Raw genomic sequence first — 19,676 nt, 5'->3', positions numbered from 1 at the left:
CTACCCAGTAAACCCTGCAAAGTCCTCCTCACTAACATATGAGGACTTGTGCCAGAATTGGGAGAGCTGTCCCACAGACTAATCAAGTAAGACATAGTCATACTCACCGAATCATACTTTACAGCCAATGTCTCAGACTCCTCCATCACCATCCCAGAGTTGGTGGCACAGTGGCATACAGCCAGTGGGGAGTGGTCCTGGGAGTCCTCAACATTTACTTTAGACCCCATGAAGTCTCCCAAGAAGAGTTGTATTCCATCACAATCTGTAACCTCATGGCCCAGCATATTCCTCACTCTTAACATTACAATCAAGTCAGGAGATCAACCCTGGTTCAGTGAGGAGAGCATACCAGGAGCAGCACCAGCTATTCCTAAAAATGAGGTGCCAACCTGGTGAAGCTACAACACAGGAGTGCATGCATGCCAGTCAGTGGAAGCGGCATGCAATAGACAGAGCTAAGCGATCCCACAACTAACGGATCAGATCAAAGCTCTACAGTTCTGCCACATCCAGTTGTGAATGGTGGTGGACAATTAAACAACTCAGCAGAGGAGGAGGCTTCACAAACATCCCCATCCTCAATGATGGCAGAGCCCAGCACGTCGGTGCAAAAGACAAGGCTGAAGCATTTACAACCATCTTCAGCCAGATGTGCCAAGTGGATGATCCATCTCTGTCTCCTCCTAAGATCCCCAGCGTCACAGATGCCAGTCTTCAGTCAATTCGATTCACTCCACATGATATCAAGAAATGACTGAACGCACTGGATACAGCCCTGACAACATCCCGACAGTTGTACTGAAGTCTTGTGCTTCAGAACTAGCTGCGCCCCTAGCCAAGCTGTTCCAGTAAAGCTACAACACTGGCATCTGCCCAAAAGTGTAAAAAAATTGCCAGGCATGTCCTGTCCACATAAAACAGGACAAATACAATCTAGCCAATTACCGTCTCATCAGTCTACTCTTGATCTTCAGCAAAGTGATGGAAGTTGTCATTGATAGTGTTATCTAGCGACACTTACTCAGCGCTCGCCCTCCATCCCTCCAACTTGAAGGGGATAGGTCAATGGGAATGAGGGGGGAAACTCTCCAGTGGTTGGAGTCATACCTAGCACAAAGGAAGATGGTTGTGGTTGTTGGAGGCCAAACATCTAAGTTCTAGGGCATCACTGCAGGAGTTCCTTAAGGTAGTGTCCTAGGCCCAACCATCTTTAGTTGTTTCATCAATAACCATTACTCCATAAGGTCAGAGAGGGCATGTTCGCTGATGATTGTATGATGTTCAGTACCATTTGCAACTGTTCAGATACTGAAGCAGTCTGAGTCCACATACAGCAAGAGCTGGACAACATTCAGGCTTGTGCTGATAAGTGGCAAGTAACATTCATGCCACACAAGTGCCAGGTGTTGCGACCAAGGCGAGAGTAATGCGCTGTCAATTTAGTTCCACTACTCCACAGGTCATTGCATATTATTAAAGTTTTCCCACCTACTGGAAATTAGCCAAACACTTTATTAACCCCCCAGAATAAAACTGACCAAACCAGGTATCTTTAAATAACAAATTAACTATTTATTAATAAACAAAATCCTAAATACTATTGAGATAAACCTATGTCTAAAATACTTTTATAACTTCTTATTTATCCTAACCCTAATGCACACACATTCAAAAACCAACGGTTAACCGGTTATAAAATAATGTTTCTTAGGAATAAATAAGTGGCTGTGTTGTAAGTCTTTGTGGGTTACATTCCTGGGTGGTGAGATGTCCCAGAGTAGAACAGTCAGATACCACTCGAAGTCTCCAGGCTAATTCGATGAACAGACCCTAAGGGGGATAGGCATTCAAAGCACTTTGGTTGCAGCAGGCGTCACTCAGTTCTTTGAACAAGGAGCATAGCAACAGGTCGATTTGGATTATAAAATTGTTAGTCCCTCAGTAGAAACTTTACTGAAAATTCCAGCAAACACAAACAGACAACAGAGAGTCACTTCTGAGGTAAAGACCTTTTAGAGTTTGGAAGCAAAAAAGGAATTTGCTCTCTCCAACAATACAAATGTTCTTTTCTTGGAGGTTTTTTTCCTGTTTCGGCAATAACACAGCCTTCAGATTTTTCTGCTGAGGTACAGACCACTTTTTCCTTCAGAGTACGCTTCGCTGTTTTCTGGATCAAACTGGGTTAATCCAGTCTTACACACTATTTGACTTCCTCTCTCTCCTGTTGCCTAGGAAACGGGTGCAGCTGCTGTCACACTGTGCCCTTCGTTCTTAAAGGCACACTGTTTTTTAAACAGAGGAGAGAAAAAAGTTTCATGGCACAGGCAATGACCATCTCAAACATCAGAGAACCTAACCATCTCCCCTTGACAGTCAACGGCATTACCATCGCTGAATCCTCCCCAATCAACATCCTGAGGTTTGCCATTGACCAGAAATTTAACTGGACCAGCCATGTAAATACTGCGGCTACATGAGCAGGGCAGAGGCTGGGAATTCTGTGGTGAGTAACTCGCCTCCTGACTCCCCAAAGTCTGTCCACCATCTATAAGGCACAAGTCAGGAGTGTGATGGAATACTCTCCACTTGCCTGGATGGGTACAGCTCCAGCGACACTCAAGAAGCTCAACACCATCCAGGACAAAGCAGCCTGCTTCATTGGCACTTTATCCACCACCTTAAACATTCATTCCCTCCACCACCAGCACACAGTGGCAGCAGTACCATATACAAGATGCATGGCAGCAACTTGCCAAGACTCCTTCAACAGTACCTTTCAAACCTGTGACCTCCACCACCTAGAAGGACAAGGGCAGCAGATGCATGGGCACACTACCACCTGCAAGTTCCTCTCCAAGCCACACACCATCTTGACTTGGAACTTTATCGGCGTTCCTTCGCTGTCACTGGGCCAAAAACCTGGAACTCCCTCCCTAAAGCATTGTGGAACTGCAGAAGTTCAAGAAGGCAACTTACCACCACCTTCTAAAGGGCAATTAGAGATGTGCAACAAATGCTGGCCTGCCTAGTCAGCGACACTTGCATCTCATGGGGGGAAAATAAACTCCCCAACTCATAGTCACAGTCCACCCCCTTGACTTTGCAATCCCACATGACCTCGCTATTCCCATGGTATCAATCACAGATAAGGCCATCTCTGATCACTTCCTTGTATCTTTCTCCACCCATCTCTCCCTCCAAACCCTCCTTCCTTCTGTATCTGCCTCTGGTAAACACTATTTTCCAATTGTGATTAGGCTGGACAATCAGTGGACAAGACAGAGAGGTAGAGTATCACGTACTGCTTGCTAAACTGATCTACTTTATCAAATCTTCAAGGTTGTTCCTTTTGAAGAAACGGCTTGCTTTATGCTTAAAAATTGTTTGTGATGCATGATATGGCCTGTGTGTTAGTATCCATCATGAAATGTGAAGAGGTGATCAAGCCACAGTATAGAACTTTCTGAAATATGAATTAAGTTTATAAGCAAATATATTTCGTGAATTGAAGGCAGTAATTTTGAGTCAATAGACAACTAATGATTTAAAGTTTGAATACGTTTTGGTAAGATAGAAGCACCTCATCCATGTTTTTCCATACAACAATTTTATATCCAACAGGACGAAGCTAATGTGTGGTGTTTGACTGATGGAGACAATGACACATTCTGGGAGAGTGATGGGAATCAGGACCATCACTGGATTCGATTATACATGAAGAAAGGCACCATAATAAAGTAAGATAATTTAAGTGATAAATTAATTTTGACTCTATATATTAAAATGTTTCATAGTCCACCCGTCTCAGAACTAATGGGCTGAATTTTAATCGCCCGATCGCTCCGCGGTGGCGGGCTTTGAACTCGACGGGGGCTCATTTAAATAGAGGGGGCGGAGCGGCCAGTGCGCAGGTGCCAGTGCCATTTTTAAAGAATTTTAAGCCCTTACAATTAATTTCAATATTTAAAGGTAAATCAGTGTAATTTTTTTATTAAATAATGAAGATGTGGAGGCCCTTCCCAACCACCCCCAGTGGTCATTTCATTGCCTGAAATGACCAACAATTGGCTTTTTTCCATACCCGAACTCCACCGCCGCCCGCCCCCCCCCCCCACCACAACCTTCAATCTTTTGCCCTTCAGCCCCTTCCCACCATCCCCACAGCCGATGAAAAATGTTCTTCCCGCTCTTCCACCCCTCCCGCCTGAAAATTCTATTCCTCCCCCCTCCCCACCAGGTTCACGCCTTGGAACTACGCGCGGAGTATGAACGGCGGCCGTAACATCGGCGTGGGCCGCCGCCTGCAAGTAAGTTTATTTGCATCTCTTTAGTGTTAATTTGTATATGCTGTTGACGGACCCACTGCCAGGTGGTGGTGGGGCGGGGGTGCGGTGCTGCACTGAGGTCCCACCAGCCCCCCCCCCCCCCCCCGCCCCCGCCGCCAGTAATATGCAGCGGGTCCTTCTTGATGTCGCGGGTCGAGGCGGGCCACCCCGCAGAATTTTATTGGCCCCTGCACCACAACCCACAGCGTCGAGGGGCTGGTGAAATGCAGCCCAATATGCGATTTGATGTGCAACAGGTCAGGCAAGTGAACATGCATCATCTCCAATAGAGAAGAGTGCTTAAATCTTGGGTTCATTACAATCCTATAGATTAAAACAGTGAATAAATATGTAGATTCCAGATAATAAAGTCAGACCTAAAGTGAATTTCTATAAAAAAAATAAATGGCATTTCAATCAATCTAATAATGTTTAATTATTTTGTTCCCATTTCTGGTCATTTTTGCACTGTGCCCAAGTCAAGAGGAAGGGCAGGTGTGCTACTCCCAGGCCCCTCTCTCTGACTTCTAGAAGTTTTTATTCTTTTCCTCTTTTCCCCCCGGTTTTGTCCTCCTTCATTTTCCTGTCTTTTCTTCTTTTTGCTCATTTCTCTTTTTCCCTCCTCTTTTTACTTAGGCTTGTTTCTCTGCTGTGTATTCTTTTGGCCCAACCAGTCCACAGAGGTTTTTATGCTTCATTTGAAACTTCTCCCATCCTCCTCAATTCTCTCTTTTTACATAGGCCTGTTTCTCTGCTGTATTCTATTTAAGAGGAGGAGAGAGGAGAGACCGCGGCAGATGGTGAAATTTGAATTCAATTAATAAAATCTGGAATTAAAAAGCTCGTCTAATGGTGACCATGAAACCATTGTCGATTGTTGTAAAAGCCCAGCGGGTTCACTAATACCCTTTAGGGAAGGAAATCTGTCATACTTAGCTGGTCTGGCCTACATGTGACTCCAGATCCACGGAAATGTGGTGGACTCTGAAATGCTGTTTGAGATGGTGTAGCAAGCCACTCAGTTCAAGTGCAATTAGGGATGGGCAATAAATGCTGGCCTAGCTAGCGACGCCCACATCCCATGAACAAATAAAAAAAACTACTCCCTGTGATAATGAGTTTCACATTCTCATCACTCTCAAGGCAAAGAAGTTTCTTCTGAATTCCCTATTTAATTTCTTGGTGACTATTTTATATTAATGGCCTCTAATGTTGCTTCTCTCACATGGAAACATTCCATCTTTGTCTATTCTACCAAGACCCTTCATAATTTTGAAGATCTGTATTAGGCCACCCCCACAGCCTTCCCTTTTCAAGCAGAAGGAGACAAGGCTGTTCTTACTTTCCTGATCAAGATAACCTTGCATTATCCTTGTGCACCCTTTCCAGTGCCTCTATAATCTTTTCATAATGTGACCATAACTGTACAATGTACTCTAAGCGAGGACTAACGAAGGTTCATTACAGGTTTAGCATAACGTCTCTACTTTTCAGTTTGCTTAGTTTGCTTTTTTTCCTCCTTCTTTGGCCTCCTTGTCTCGGGAGACAATGGGTAAGCGTTTGCAGGTGGTCAGTGGTTTGTGGAGCAGCGCCTGGAGTGGCTATAAAGGCCAATATTAGAGTGACAGACTCTTCCACAGGTGCTGCAGATAAAATTGGTTGTCAGGGCTGTTTCGCAGTTGGCTCTCCCCTTGCCCTTCTGTCTTTTTTCCTGCCAACTGCTAAGTCTCTTCGACTCGCCACACTTTAGCCCCGACTTTATGGCTGCCCGCCAGCTCTGGCGATTGCTGGCAACTGACTCCCACGACTTGTGATCAGTGTCACAGGACTTCATGTCGTGTTTGCAGACGTCTTTAAAGCGGAGACATGGATGGCGGGTGGGTCTGATACTAGTGGCGAGCTCACTGTACAATGTGTCCTTGGGGATCCTGCCATCATTCCATGCGGCTTCCATGCTTTTGTTATGGCTTTATTGACCTGCATCACAACTTTTAGTGATTTGTGTTTTTGTGCTATTAGATCCCTTTGTTCCTCGATCCCATTTAGATTCTTATTTTTAAAGTAATATATAACGTTCTTATTTTCCTCACCAAAATGTAATACCTCACACTTACCAATGTTGAAAATCATTTACCAATTATATAGCCATTCTGCAAGTTTATTAATGTTGTCTTGTAATTTTTTACAGTGCTCCTCAGTGTTGATTATTCCTCCCAATTTGATGTCATCCACAAATTTCAAAATTGTGTTTGATTCCAAAGTGTAAATTGTTAATGTAAATGGTGGACAACAGTGGTCCCAGCTCTGATCCTTATTGGACCCCACTTCCCACCTTCTGCCACTCTGAGTAGCTACCCTTTACCCCTACTCACTGCTTTCTGTCTTGCGGTCAGCTACCTATCCATCCTGCCACTTGTCTCTTGACTCCATATGCTACGACTTTATGCTTTAGTCTATTATGCAGTAGCTTCTCTCTTTTCTATTATCTCTTTGCTCTCATCTTCTCTCTCTCTCTTCTAGCTCCTCTTCTCCCTCTCCCCCCTGCTGCTCCCACTTTCCTCCACCTCCACCCCCAACCCCTGCTTTTTGCTCTGTCTCACGCTCGCCTTCGCTCCCTCCAACTTGAAGGGGATAAGGGGATTTTGTACTAATAGGGAAAATGTGTGGCAGAACAATGTATTCTAGGTCTAATGCTTTACATCACAAAGTGATAGGAAATGGACTTATATCAGTGATCATCATTTGATGTTCATAATCTTAGTCTTGCCTTAGACTATCATTAAGGTAAGAGGAAGGAGTGGACAAATTGAAAAATGCTCACTCTAGCTGTTCTTCTCTTCATCTTTCTGAGCTGGAGAAAATGTGCATCTTGGAAAGACTTTGGGAGGAAAAGGAATGGGAAATCAAATTACTTAATCGGAATCATATTGTAAATGTAAGCAAGTTAGGCTCTATTTGAATATGCAGATTAGGTTAATTACAAAATAGACACTTGTGTAATTAATTTATCCTAAATAGCTGGTATATGGGTAAAGTATTAAGAGATTTCTTTTGTATAATTAATTAAATATATCTTTGTCCTTTTTGCAGAAAGCTGTTCATCTCAGTAGATGCAACAGATGATAACTACATGCCAAAAATAATTCACGTGTTTGGTGGTGATCGAGATAATTTAAAAAAGTTGAATGATCTCACAGTTGATGAGTAAGTATAGATGGCTACACTGTCCTGATATTCACCTATCATCAAATTTAGAATTTTTAAAAATTTCTTAAAATAAGTGCAGTAACTCAGAATCCCTGCTATTGCACTAACATATTTTGTTTGCTTTCTGTGTTTATCTCTCTTATAAAGTCTGCTGTAGTTATGTTTGTAATCAGGTTTTTTTTTTAATGCTGTATCGTTATCATGACCAGTGCATGTGTGCTGTTGCTGTTCTTTTGATCTAGTATCAGTGATAGTTGCACAACATATTGCTGCAGGAAACTAACTAGGGATAAAGCTATTATAGATCTAGTAGTGTGCAATGAAGCAGGATTAATTAGTAATATCATAGTAAAAGATCCACTGGCAAATAGTGATGATAATACAATTGAATTTCATATTAAGTTTGAAAACGACATACTTCAATCACAAACAAGAATCTTAAACTTAAGCTTCATTCTTCATCTCTTCTGTTCCCCTCTTTCACCCCCTACCCATAGAGATGTGCTTGAGGGAATTGGCCAAGCAGTTTGGGGCTTTTAAAACATTACATTGCAAACTGAGTCAGCCAATCTGAGAGGTACAAATTTGACCCGGGTATTCATCAATTTGATTTTTTTTTCTGAACTAAAATGGATTTTAAATGATAGTAGGCACTTGCTACGTCAGTAAAGATCTCTGCAGAACAAAATCTAGTGCGTAACGTTTCAATTTTAGGAACTTGACTTCCATTTTAGAACCCTTAGGCTTCAGGCAATTTCAGCTTTTTTTCTGGTTTACTCTCGAGATGGTGGAAGTAAACTAGAGACATTTACAATACTGAAATATTTTTAACGGAAGTATTTTTATTCTTTTCCAGAACTTTGGTTGGTGACCTGTGTGTTCTGGAGGACATGATGGTTCACCTTCCTATAATTGAAATCCGTATTCTAGAATGTGTAGGTAAGTCTTCCAGTTCGGTGAAGAGAGGAAGGTTACATTGGTGGTGGTCAGCCACTTTCTCAAACAGGTGCATTGGGTAATGAAGGGACCTTGAACGGGGGGACAGGGACAAAATAATAAAATACTCTAAGTGCAGTGAAGATTAAATGGTCAGTGTGATCCTGTTCAGATATGACATAATTCAGGGCTCTGACTTGTTGGGTTTCTAAGTTGCTTTTAATAGAATCCTTAGTGTACTAGGGAAGGCAGGCCCGATAGTAGGATTCAACTTAAATGGCACATCTGGGAACTGAGAACCAGTAGCCATAATTTGTTTGCAAATCTTTTAATCCATGTTACCTTGAGGGGAAGGGAAGAAAGAGAAAATTGTGGGGACTGTCTGTGGAGTATAGATTTTTTTTTAGTTATGAATATAGTGCCCCCGCCCCGAATGTGTGGCAGAATTATTGAAGAGGAGAAGGTAGAGTAAAGGAAATTCAACGACTGCTCATGATAGCACCAACTAATGTACACTGTGATACTGTTACACAATTTGCTGTATTTGAGGCCAAAACAGAAAGTGCTCAAAAACAGGAAAAAAAACATTTTTAAACATTAACTGAAGCATATATTTTTTTTCAAAATCTGTCTAGGAGTGGTAAGCTGTGGATGGTTCCCACACTGATTTCATGAGCTATGTGTTGACTGGATTACCTTCACCTCATGGGTACCAGAGAAAGGGAGACTGTATAACAAGTATAAAATGAAAGGCACTAAGGCCTTGTTGCTCTGGATAGATTTGTGATTGGCGAGTGAAAAATCACAAGGATGGAGGTTGCTCATGTTGGTTTGAGAGATCCATGAGATTCCCCTCCTTTTCACAACCTCCACAAGTAGTACTGCTGCAGACTAGTTCTAAGTTAGTTGACAGGTTCTCCATAGCAGCAGCAACTTCGATTTTATATAACATCACACAGACAAATGTCTCACTTGAAGATGGGGCGATATGGTTACTGAAAAGCTATGGCACAAGAGATGGGGCTTTAGATCTTTTTGAAGATGATTAATTTAAGTAATGCGGAGAGCCGACAGAATTGAATTTGTTGAGCAAACACTCCATTATCTGAATTATTAGAGTACTCATGAGAGAGCTTACATGGACAGTCTATTAATATAAAAGCAGTACCAGTCAGTATTTTCCTACCACCGCACCACCATCCTTCACCAGAGGGGGGGAAAGAAAAAGGTATTTCTCAGCTCTGACCAAGTGAGGTTCCCTTTTCTGCTCTTCTGCACCAAAGGTATTTACCCAATTTGCACGTTTAGCCACAAGCAAAAAAACTAGCTTCCTAAGGCTCAAAGGTTGCCACAATCACTTACTGAATTTGATTAAGCAGCTTTAGCTATTCCCTGCAGGTAATGAACCAATCACTGCAAAATAACTGTCCAACAAAGTATTTTTTCCACTGTGAAGCAGATGTCAGTGAACTCGCCTCCACAAGGATATAATAATGTCTTTCATTTCCAACAGATGGAGGAATAGATGTCCGACTACATGGCCTCAAGATCAGATCTTCAAGGGAAAGAGACCTAGGATTAAGCATTGACATGTTTCAAGCTGCAAACCTAGTTCGTTATCCACGTCTTGAGGGGCATAATCCTGACATGCTTTATCGGAGAGCTGTGGTAATCCATAGGTATATATCTGCACTTTAGTTTCCTTCAAATAAGAATGCATGCTGGCATGCAGTTTTTCTTGAAGTTAATGTATTCTGATAGTTTATATTTTTGGTAAAAGAAAATTTAGAAAAAGGCAATAGACATGTTTGAATAGATTTTGAAGATATTGGCTGGGATTTAACCCTGGGCGGACGGGAGCCGGCCACCAACTCAAAAGTCAGTGGCGAGCCCACTTCCGTCTCGCCTGGGGATCCGACCCATTTTTTGTGGGTCCCTGGGCTTTAATTAGTGTGAGGCAGGACTTCCACCCGCTTGAGGTAGCAAGTCCCGCCTAATAGAGCTGCCAGCCAATCAGTGGGCCGGCAGCTCTCTGTCCCAGCAGTGCCACTGGGAGTGGTGGCCACTGCTGAGACCACAGCCCAGGTTGAAGATGATGACGGGGAGCCCGGAACAAAGGTATGTTTTGGTTGCCTTGCTGGGGGTGATCGGGTGGGCCCCGGCGAGGAAGGGTAGTTGAACTGGGTGGGGAGGGGGGCATGTTGGGTGTGGTTGGGCAGCAGGGGCAGCCCTTCATCGGGAGCAGGGTGCCCAATCATGAGGGTCCCCCTCCTCCCCACCACCCCCCGCCCCCCCCCCCCCCCCTGCCTTGGTTGGGCCTTGGTTGGGCCTTGATTGACCTGGGGCAGGTGGGCTGTTCTTCACCACTGCTACCCTGCGTAAAGTGGCGGCGAAGGCAGGAGCGGACTGGGAAGGGCTCCCGGAGCTTCCCGCTCGATTTTACACCCCGCCCCCCCCACCCCCACTGCCACCATCCCACTCTTTGGGGTGGCGTAAAATTCAGTCCATAGTATCTGACCATACCTGTTTTGGAACCTAAAAAGATTTCACATTTCCGACTGCCAACCGCTGGAAGGAATTTGAGGGGCTATGTAAGGCCAGCATTAAAAGAGACTCGAGAACAGATTACCTCATTACTCTCTTGGTCAGGTGAAAACCTAATGAAGTAGGACAAAATAACACGTTGGGAATAGTTGAGTACTTTTCTTTTCAAAAGGCTTTCTTTTACATGGGATAACCTGGTTGGAGATCTGACTGAGGTGCTATCATCACATATTGGTGGGTATTCATGATTTAATAGAAAAATGTGGTTCCTCCTTTTCCCTCAATCTTCTACTAAATCTACCAAATAGTTTAAATGTGGCGTTGATAAATGGTAAGAACTAACCCTTGATGGATCCTTATTTACTGTGACTAATAATTCCATTTTTGGGTCATAATTTTCATAATATCCCTATCTATATAATTAAAAGTCTTGTGTAGTATGCATCCACAGGGCATCATACTTTTCTGATGAGCTCAAATAACTGCTATCTCTTCAACAGCATTAATATAGTAATAATAAAAGCAAAATACTGCAGATGCTGGAAATCTGAAATAAAAACAAAAATTGCTGGAAATACTCAGCAGGTCTGGCAGCATCTGTGGAGAGAGAAGCAGAGTTAACGTTTTTGGTCAGTGACCCTCCATCAGAACTGGCAAAGGTTAGAAATGTAATAGGTTTTAAGCAAATAAAGTGGGGTGGAGCAAGAGATAACAAAAGTAAAGGACAGGGTCACAGAGAATAACTGACCAGAAGGTCATGGAGCAAAGGCAAACAATATGTTAATGGTGTGCTGAAAGACAAAGCATTAGTGCAGAGGGTGTTAATGGCCAAAAAAATGAACAGCCCTGGCCCAAAGCACAAGCATGAAAAAAAAGTGGGCAGGCACATGGTAAGAAAATGAATGATAAAACAAACTAAAATAAAATAAAAAGAAAAAAATAACTCAAAATAAAAAGGGGGGCCCCGTCTTGCACTGAAATTATTGAACTCCATGTTCAGTCCAGCAGGCTGTAGTGTGCCTAATCACTAAATGAGATGCTGTTCCTCGAGCTTGCGTTAATATTCACTGGAACACTGCAGCAAGCCCAGGACAGATACGTGGGAATGTGAGCAGGGGGTATTTTTAAAATTCATTCATGGGATGTGGGCGTCACTGGCTATGCCAGCATTTATTGCCCATCCCTAATTTCCCTTAAGAAGGTGGTGGTGAGCTGCCTTCTTGAACCGCTGCAGTCCATTTGGGGTAGGTGGACCCACAGTGCTGTTAGGAAGGGAGTTCCAGGATTTTGACCCAGCGACAGTGAAGGAACGGCGATATCGTTCCAAGTCAGGATGGTGTGTGACTTGGAGGGGAACTTGCCGGTGGTGGTGTTCCCATGTATTTGCTGCCCTTGTCCTTCTAGTTGGTAGAGGTCACGGGTTTGGAAGGTGCTGTCTAAGGAGCCTTGGTGCATTGCTGCAGTGCATCTTGTAGATGGTACACACTGCTGCTACTGTGTATGTTGAAATGGCAAGCAACCGGAAGCTCGGGGTCATGCTTTCGTACTGAGCGGAGGTGTTCCGCAAAGTGGTCATCCAATCTGCATTTGGTCTCCCCAATGCAGAGGAGACCACATTGTGAACAGCAAATACAGTGTACTAAGTTGAAAGAAGTACAAGTAAATTGCTGCTTCTCTGAAAGTAGCTCTTGGGGCTTTGGATGGTGAGGAGAGAGGAGGTAAAAGTGCAGGTATTACACCTCCTGCAATGGCATGGGAAGGTGCCGTGGGAATGGGACAAGGTGGTGGGGGTAATGGAGGAGCGGACCAGGGTGTCATGGAGGGAACAATCCCTTCGGAATGCTGAAGAGAGGGGAGGGGTAGATGCATTTGGTAGTGGCGTCACACTGGACGTGGCGGAAATGGCAGAGGATGATCCTTTGGATGTGGAGGCTTTTGGGATGGAAAGTGAGGAACCCTTTCGTGGTTCTGGGAGGGAGGGGTAGAGGTGTGGGAAATGGGCCGGACACTGTTGAGGGCCCTGTTAACCACAGTGGTGGGAATCCTCGGTTGAAGAAAAAGGAAGATATATCAGAAGCGCTGTCGTGGAAGGTTGCATCATCAGAGCAGATGCATCGGAGACCGAGAAACTGGGAGAATGGAATGGAGTCCTTACAGGAGGCAGGGTGTGAAGAAGTGTAGTCGAGGTAGCTGTGGGAGTCAATGGGCTTATAATGAATATTAGTAGACAGCCTATCTTTAATGTAGAAAAACATTCCAAAGCACTGGAAAAAGATTTGTTGTTTAACCTTTTCTTCTTCTTTGGCCTCCTTGTCTCGGGAGACAATGGGTAAGCACCTGGAGGTGGTCAGTGGTTTGTGGAGCAGCGCCTGGAGTAGCTATAAAGGCCAATACTAGAGTGACAGACACTGCTGCAGATAAAATTGGTTGTCAGGGCTGTTACACAGTTGGCTCTCCCCTTGCGCTTCTGTCTTTTTTCCTGCCAACTGCTAAGTCTCTTCGAAATGCCACACTTTAGCCCCGCCTTTATGGCTGCCCGCCAGCTCTGGCGATCGTTGGCAACTGACTCCCACGACTTGTGATCAATGTTATAGGATTTCATGTCGTGTTTGCAGACGTCTTTAAAGCGGAGACATGGACGGCCGGTAGGTCTGATACCAGCGGCGAGCTCGCTGTACAATGTGTCCGTGGGGATCCTGCCATCTTCCATGCGGCTCACATGGCCAAGCCATCTCAAGCGCCGCTGACTCAGTAGTGTGTATAAGCTGGTGATGTTGGCCGCCTCGAGGACTTCTGTGTTGGAGATGCGGTCCTGCCACCTGATGCCAAGGATTCTCCAGAGGCAGCGAAGATGGAATGAATTGAGACGGCGCTCTTGGCTGACATACGTTGTCCAGGCCTCGCTGCCATAGAGCAAGGTACTGAGGACACAGGCTTGATACACTCGGACTTTTGTGTTCCGTGTCAGTGCACCATTTTCCCACACTCTCTTGGCCAGTCTGGACATAGCATTGGAAGCCTTTCCCATGCGCTTGTTGATTTCTGCATCAAGAGACAGGTTACTGGTGATAGTTGAGCCTAGGTAGGTGAACTCTTGAACCACTTCGAGCGTGGTCACCGATATTGATGGATGGAGCATTTCTGACGTCCTGTCCCATGATGTTCGTTTTCTTGAGGCTGATGGTTAGGCCAAATTCGCTGCAGGCAGCCGCAAACCTGTCATTGAGACTCTGCAGACACTCTTCAGTGTGAGATGTTAATGCAGCATCATCAGCAAAGAGGAGTTCCCTGATGAGGACTTTCCGTACTTTGGTCTTCGCTCTTAGGTGGGCAAGGTTGAACAACCTGCCACCTGATCTTGTGTGGAGGAAAATTCCTTCTTAAGACTTGAATGCGTGTGAGAGCAGCAGGGAGAAGAAAATCCCAAATAGTGTAGGTGCGAGAACACAGCCCTGTTTCACGCCACTCAGGATAGGAAAGGGGTCTGATGAGGCGCCGCTATGCTGAATTGTGCTTTTCATATTGTCATGGAATGAGGTGATACTTAGTTGCTTTGGTGGACATACGATCTTTTCTAGTAGTCTGAAGAGACCACATCTGCTGACGAGGTCAAAGGCTTTGGTGAGATCAATGAAAGCAACGTAGAGGGGCATCTGTTGTTCGCGGCATTTCTCTTGTAGCTGACGAAGGGAGAACAGGATGTCAATGGTCGATCGCTCTGCTCGAAAGCCACACTGTGCCTCAGGGTAGACACGCTCAGCCAGCTTCTGGAGCCTGTTTAAAGCGACTCGAGCGAAGACTTTCCCCACTATGCTGAGCAGGGAGATTCTATGGAATCTAACTTTTTACAGGAGGATTAAAAGAGGTGATTGATGAAAGTGCTTGAAGAGATATGCTTTGAGAAGAATCTTAAAGGTGAGGGAGGAGGTTAAGAGTTAGAGGGGATTGCAAGGCAGGTCCAAAGAGTAGGGATGAGGTATTTGATGGGTTTGCCACCAAAAGAGGAGGGAGGATACACAGGAGGCCACAGTCAGGAAACTGGAGGGCATGGAAGGTTGTTAAGTTGCTGAATAGTGGGCTAAGGCCAAAAAGCAATTTGCACAAGGGCAGGAATTTAAGATGGGGATAGCGGTCAGAGAAGATGGAAGTGATGCTGAGTGTGGAACAGAATACAAGCAGCTGTGTTTGGATGATATTAGGAGGTGATGATCAGGATCCTAGCAAAGGCATTGGAGAAGCTGAATCTAGAGGTGACAGACATGTGGATAAGGGTATAAGAGTTCCAACAACAATGGGTGAGAGGCAAGTGCAAAGATTAGCAATGTTGCCATGGTGGAAGTAAGGGGTCTCAATCATGAATAGGATTTGAGCTTTGAAGTTCAGCTTGTATGAGCAAATCGGTGTGGTTAACTTGACTGCCTCGCAGCTCGCTAACCAATTCACGCTTAACTCCGCTTCCTGTAGGCCTCCTTGAGTTATGACACCACTGTTGATCTGCTTAACAGCTCCATCACTACTACTCTTTGACACCCTCGTCTCCACCAAGTTTTCATTAGATATCCACCTTTTGATTATTTTTGAATAATTTTGAAGGATTATGCCACTTATTTTCTGTATTTAAAATTAAATACATTCTTTTCAAATGATCTACTTTTATCACCACCTTAACAACCATGACTACTGACTGATTTCCTCATGTAGTTTACCTGAAGCTTCACAGTACTAAGAGAAGTGCTGCATTGATGGATGTGCTGCCTTTTAAGTAAGACATTAAACTGAAGCCCTAAGTGCCTCTTCAGGTGGATGTTAAAAAAAACAATTAGCAGACCAATTGTACTGGCCAGTACAAACAACACCAATGTAATGCAAATTTCTATCTTTGAAGATCAACTTTCAAATTAAGAGGCTATAGAGAACTAAACTGGGAAGATGGTGGCCATTAAGAGAAGTCATTTAAGAAGGAAAGATTTAAATACAATTTAGGAAAAATGGACCCTTCTTGCTGTTGTCTGTGAGTATATAGAGATGCCCATATAAGGATTTGTGCAGGAATTGGAATAGCCACATAAGACTGAATAAGAATTAAGTTGATATACATAGATTGGATACAATAATTATGAAGACTATGATCTAACTTTTCTCTGAATATGGTCAAGCTTTTAATTTTAAAAGAATTACCGGTAGCTCAAGTATAATCGCACAACAATCTGTTATGTCCCTGTGTTTTTTTTCCCCCCCCCAGATTCCTTAAGCTCCTGGATAGTCTTATTCACTATCTAGTGCCAGCTTGGGACCACACAGTTGGATCATTTGGTCAATTAAAGGTGAGTTGTTCCAGTGAAGAGCATACAAGCCAAGTTTATGCAGCCTATCTTCCTACATTGGTACAATTCTAGCAAATCTGCGCTTACAAGGCCGACATATCTTCCTGAGGTTTGGTGCCAAAACTGAACACAGTACTCCAGATGGGGTCTGACAAAACTGTTAACTTGTCAATATCTTGTGTGCTAGAACGCAGTGCTCTGCGTTGCAGCATGTCAGGTGTTGGCAGATCGGTAGTTAGATTTAGATTAGAGAGATACAGCACTGAAACAGGCCCTTCGGCCCACCGAGTCCGCGCCGACCATCAACCACCCATTTATACTAATCCTACACTAATCCCACATTCCTACCAAGCATCCCCACCTGTCCCTACATTTCCCTACCACCTACCTATACTAGTGACAATTTATAATGGCCAATTTACCTATCAACCTGCAAGTCTTTTGGCTTGTGGGAGGAAACCGGAGCACCCGGAGAAAACCCACGCAGACACAGGGAGAACTTGCAAACTCCACACAGGCAGTACCCAGAATCGAACCCGGGTCCCTGGAGCTGTGAGGCTGCAGTGCTAACCACTGCGCCACTGTGACAGCAGCCACTTTCTCTAATGCCACAAATAAAGTTTAGATGAATGTTTCAGTTAATTTCCACATATCTCATGTTGCTGGCAGTAGAAAATCTTTGTGGTTTGATTTGGAATGTATCCACCACTAGAGTAGTGATTGCTAAGAACAGCCCTCTCAAACCTTCAGGCCCACAAAATTCAAACAGGACAAGGTAGAAAATAAGAAATATATGTGCCATTAGGACACAATTGCCATAGCTGGATTGCCAGGCTCGAAGGTAGCCCTAAGGCTGTAGGTTGGACCTGCTGTGCAACACCAAACTTTTTTACATTTTAAAAAAGTGTTTGCATTCATTTTGGGCCTTATCACATCCTCAGGGCATCTAAATGCACTTTGCAAGCAATAGGTTACGATTGAACTGTAATTACTGTTATGTAGGTGATCCCTTTGCCTACACCTAGATGCCAGAAATGGCGTCTGGGATGAAAGACCCAAGAATGTGTTTTTGGTGGTTTTGATGGAGGTGAAATGTTGATCAGTACACCAGGAGAGTTTCTGCTCTTTAAATAGTGACATTGAATCTTTTACTCCCATGTGTCTACTTAATTCACTGTTCCATCAAATGGTTACATACAGGGTTATGTGTGACCATTTTTTGCAACACTGAGTGAAATAAATACACTAGAACAACATAATGAAGGAGGTTCTTTTGCAGTAGCTCAGTTTAATATCGGTGTCCTTTTTTTTTAAGCCTATCCCCATCATCATTTCTCTAAACAATGAATTGCCTTTCAGAGTTGTCTGTTCTACTTGATATTGGCTAAAATAACGGTGCATAGAACTTGGGGAGTATTTGATATAAATACTCTACCCAATATGTTGTCATTCCAGCGCTTCCTCATTTCAAAATGATATGCTTTATTTCTACTTTCACTTGTATGTACTTCACACAATCCCTCAGATGCAGTCTTTTTTCCCAGGGCTATGACAGCCACCTTTGTAAATGACTTTTAATGATTTGTTTTGGGAGAGGGGGAGATCAACTTTTTTTTATTCCCTTCTCTTTGCCTGCGGATTAGAGTTCCCAAACTGCTTAGCACCATGTCAGCAAATGCTGCCAAAAAGCAACCCCAAACCAAGCATGGGAACTGCCCTAACACCTTGCTAACAATAACATTGATACTAGTGTTTATTTTTCGTGTTCCAGCACATCAAACAGTTTCTTCTACTGTCAAAACGGCGCTCCGCTCTCATTACACAATGCCTCAAGGATTCAGAAACCAACAAACCCAACTTCATGCCAAAACTCTACATCAATCGTCGAGTAGCCATGGAGCATCGGAATAATCCATCCCTTGATCCCTCTTGTAAGAATGCAGTGTTTACCCAGGTATATTTGTTCAAAGTAATCCAGAACGTTTTGCTTGAATGTCCAAGGATTTTGACAAATGAGAATTTTGTTAGCTGTTAGGCAATTGTGCCGGTTAGCTTGATCATTTATTTTTAAAGTTCTTTTCTCAGGTTCCCCTGTAACTCATTGAGGAAAGGCACTAGCTGATATGGTACTGAAACACACAGATCAAAAGGTCCCATGTTCAGTCCCTGGAATGGTTTGAGTTTGTTGGCCTTGGATGGGGAGAGTTTAATTGGGCTTAATGTCCTTGAGTTGCATTAAGAAGATTTGGTTAGGATTTGTGTACCCAGTAAACTTGCTGGAATTTTTGCAGGCTCACTTGTGATTACTTTCATGGTCAGATAGTTCATTGGTATTCACTGTCCAGCCTTAACAGAACAAGGACCACTTGGACGAAGTATTGGAGAGCAGCTGTTGTCTTTGCATGAGCTCGTGCTATTAAGTGAGAAGATGAGAAAATTGGATGGAAAGGGAAGACTTTCTTCCTTTTGTTACTCTCTGCCCTTTGCCACATTCACAAGAAAATGCCTCCCAATGGTCCTCTTTCTACTGGTAGTAAACTCCTTTGGTTGACCAGTCAGATGGACCACTTTCTGGAAGATGCCCTGCAGTGCCTCTACACGAGTACGATGCTCCATTAGTATTTTCATTTGAAAGCAGGGCCAATGAGATCTGTGCCCTGATGCTTCTCAGCCCAGGTCTGATATCTCTGGATCCTCCAATCCAAAATGTCACCATCAGTTTGATCCAACCTATCCCACCTTTTCTCATGACCATGTGCATTATGCCTCACCCTGTGGTCTCCCTTCCTGATCACTTTGCTAGTGCCCCCAGGTGTTAATCTGTTAATTGTGCATCAATTGTTTGATTATATGCAGGCGGAGTGTGTTAATTGGGGTCTTACTTGAGCACTTATAAGCAGACACTTACTGAGACTGGTGGAGGGTTTTGAGTGAGGAACTACATGTTTATAATCATTTTACTCTGTACAGTAAATGTTAAACTGAGTAAAGATAGGCTCCAGCATTGCCCTTTCATAACAAGCTTTCTGAAATTTAATACAGGTGCTTATCTCTGGGCTGCAGCTTGGAAATAATAGAATAAATGACTGGATGAGTGATGTGCAGACAGGGTGGAAATCAGTGGGTTAGCTGCTCCTCCATTGCATTAACCCCATCTTGCTCACATTGAGGTGCATGAAGGACTCATGAACATTAATATGTAGCCACTGAATCAGCAAGAGTAATATGCAATAGAATTAGATTAACTGAAGGGAAGGTTTCCCTTTTAAATTCTCTGAAGGAAGAAAGGCATAATCTCAGCAAATCTGCAGCTTCCACTTCCCCACCAACATTTTCA

At 43.7% G+C, this 19,676-nt stretch overlaps 1 protein-coding gene across 2 annotated transcripts in view; it reads left to right on the top strand.

Annotated features, from left to right (window-relative positions):
- Positions 1 to 19,676, top strand: part of hectd3 (HECT domain containing 3) — a 68,986-nt gene that overhangs the window by 19,846 nt on the left and 29,464 nt on the right. For both annotated transcript variants that reach the window (XM_068036985.1, XM_068036986.1), the window contains exons 6-11: positions 3,625 to 3,740; positions 7,419 to 7,532; positions 8,392 to 8,474; positions 9,985 to 10,150; positions 16,258 to 16,339; positions 18,111 to 18,293. In XM_068036985.1, the coding sequence (XP_067893086.1) occupies positions 3,625 to 3,740; positions 7,419 to 7,532; positions 8,392 to 8,474; positions 9,985 to 10,150; positions 16,258 to 16,339; positions 18,111 to 18,293 (744 nt within the window). The remainder of the gene's footprint in view (positions 1 to 3,624; positions 3,741 to 7,418; positions 7,533 to 8,391; positions 8,475 to 9,984; positions 10,151 to 16,257; positions 16,340 to 18,110; positions 18,294 to 19,676) is intronic.

Source organism: Heterodontus francisci, chromosome 8 (assembly GCF_036365525.1).
Source record: "Heterodontus francisci isolate sHetFra1 chromosome 8, sHetFra1.hap1, whole genome shotgun sequence".
NCBI classification, from domain to species: domain Eukaryota; kingdom Metazoa; phylum Chordata; class Chondrichthyes; order Heterodontiformes; family Heterodontidae; genus Heterodontus; species Heterodontus francisci.
This window is presented reverse-complemented; position numbering and strand designations above follow the sequence as displayed.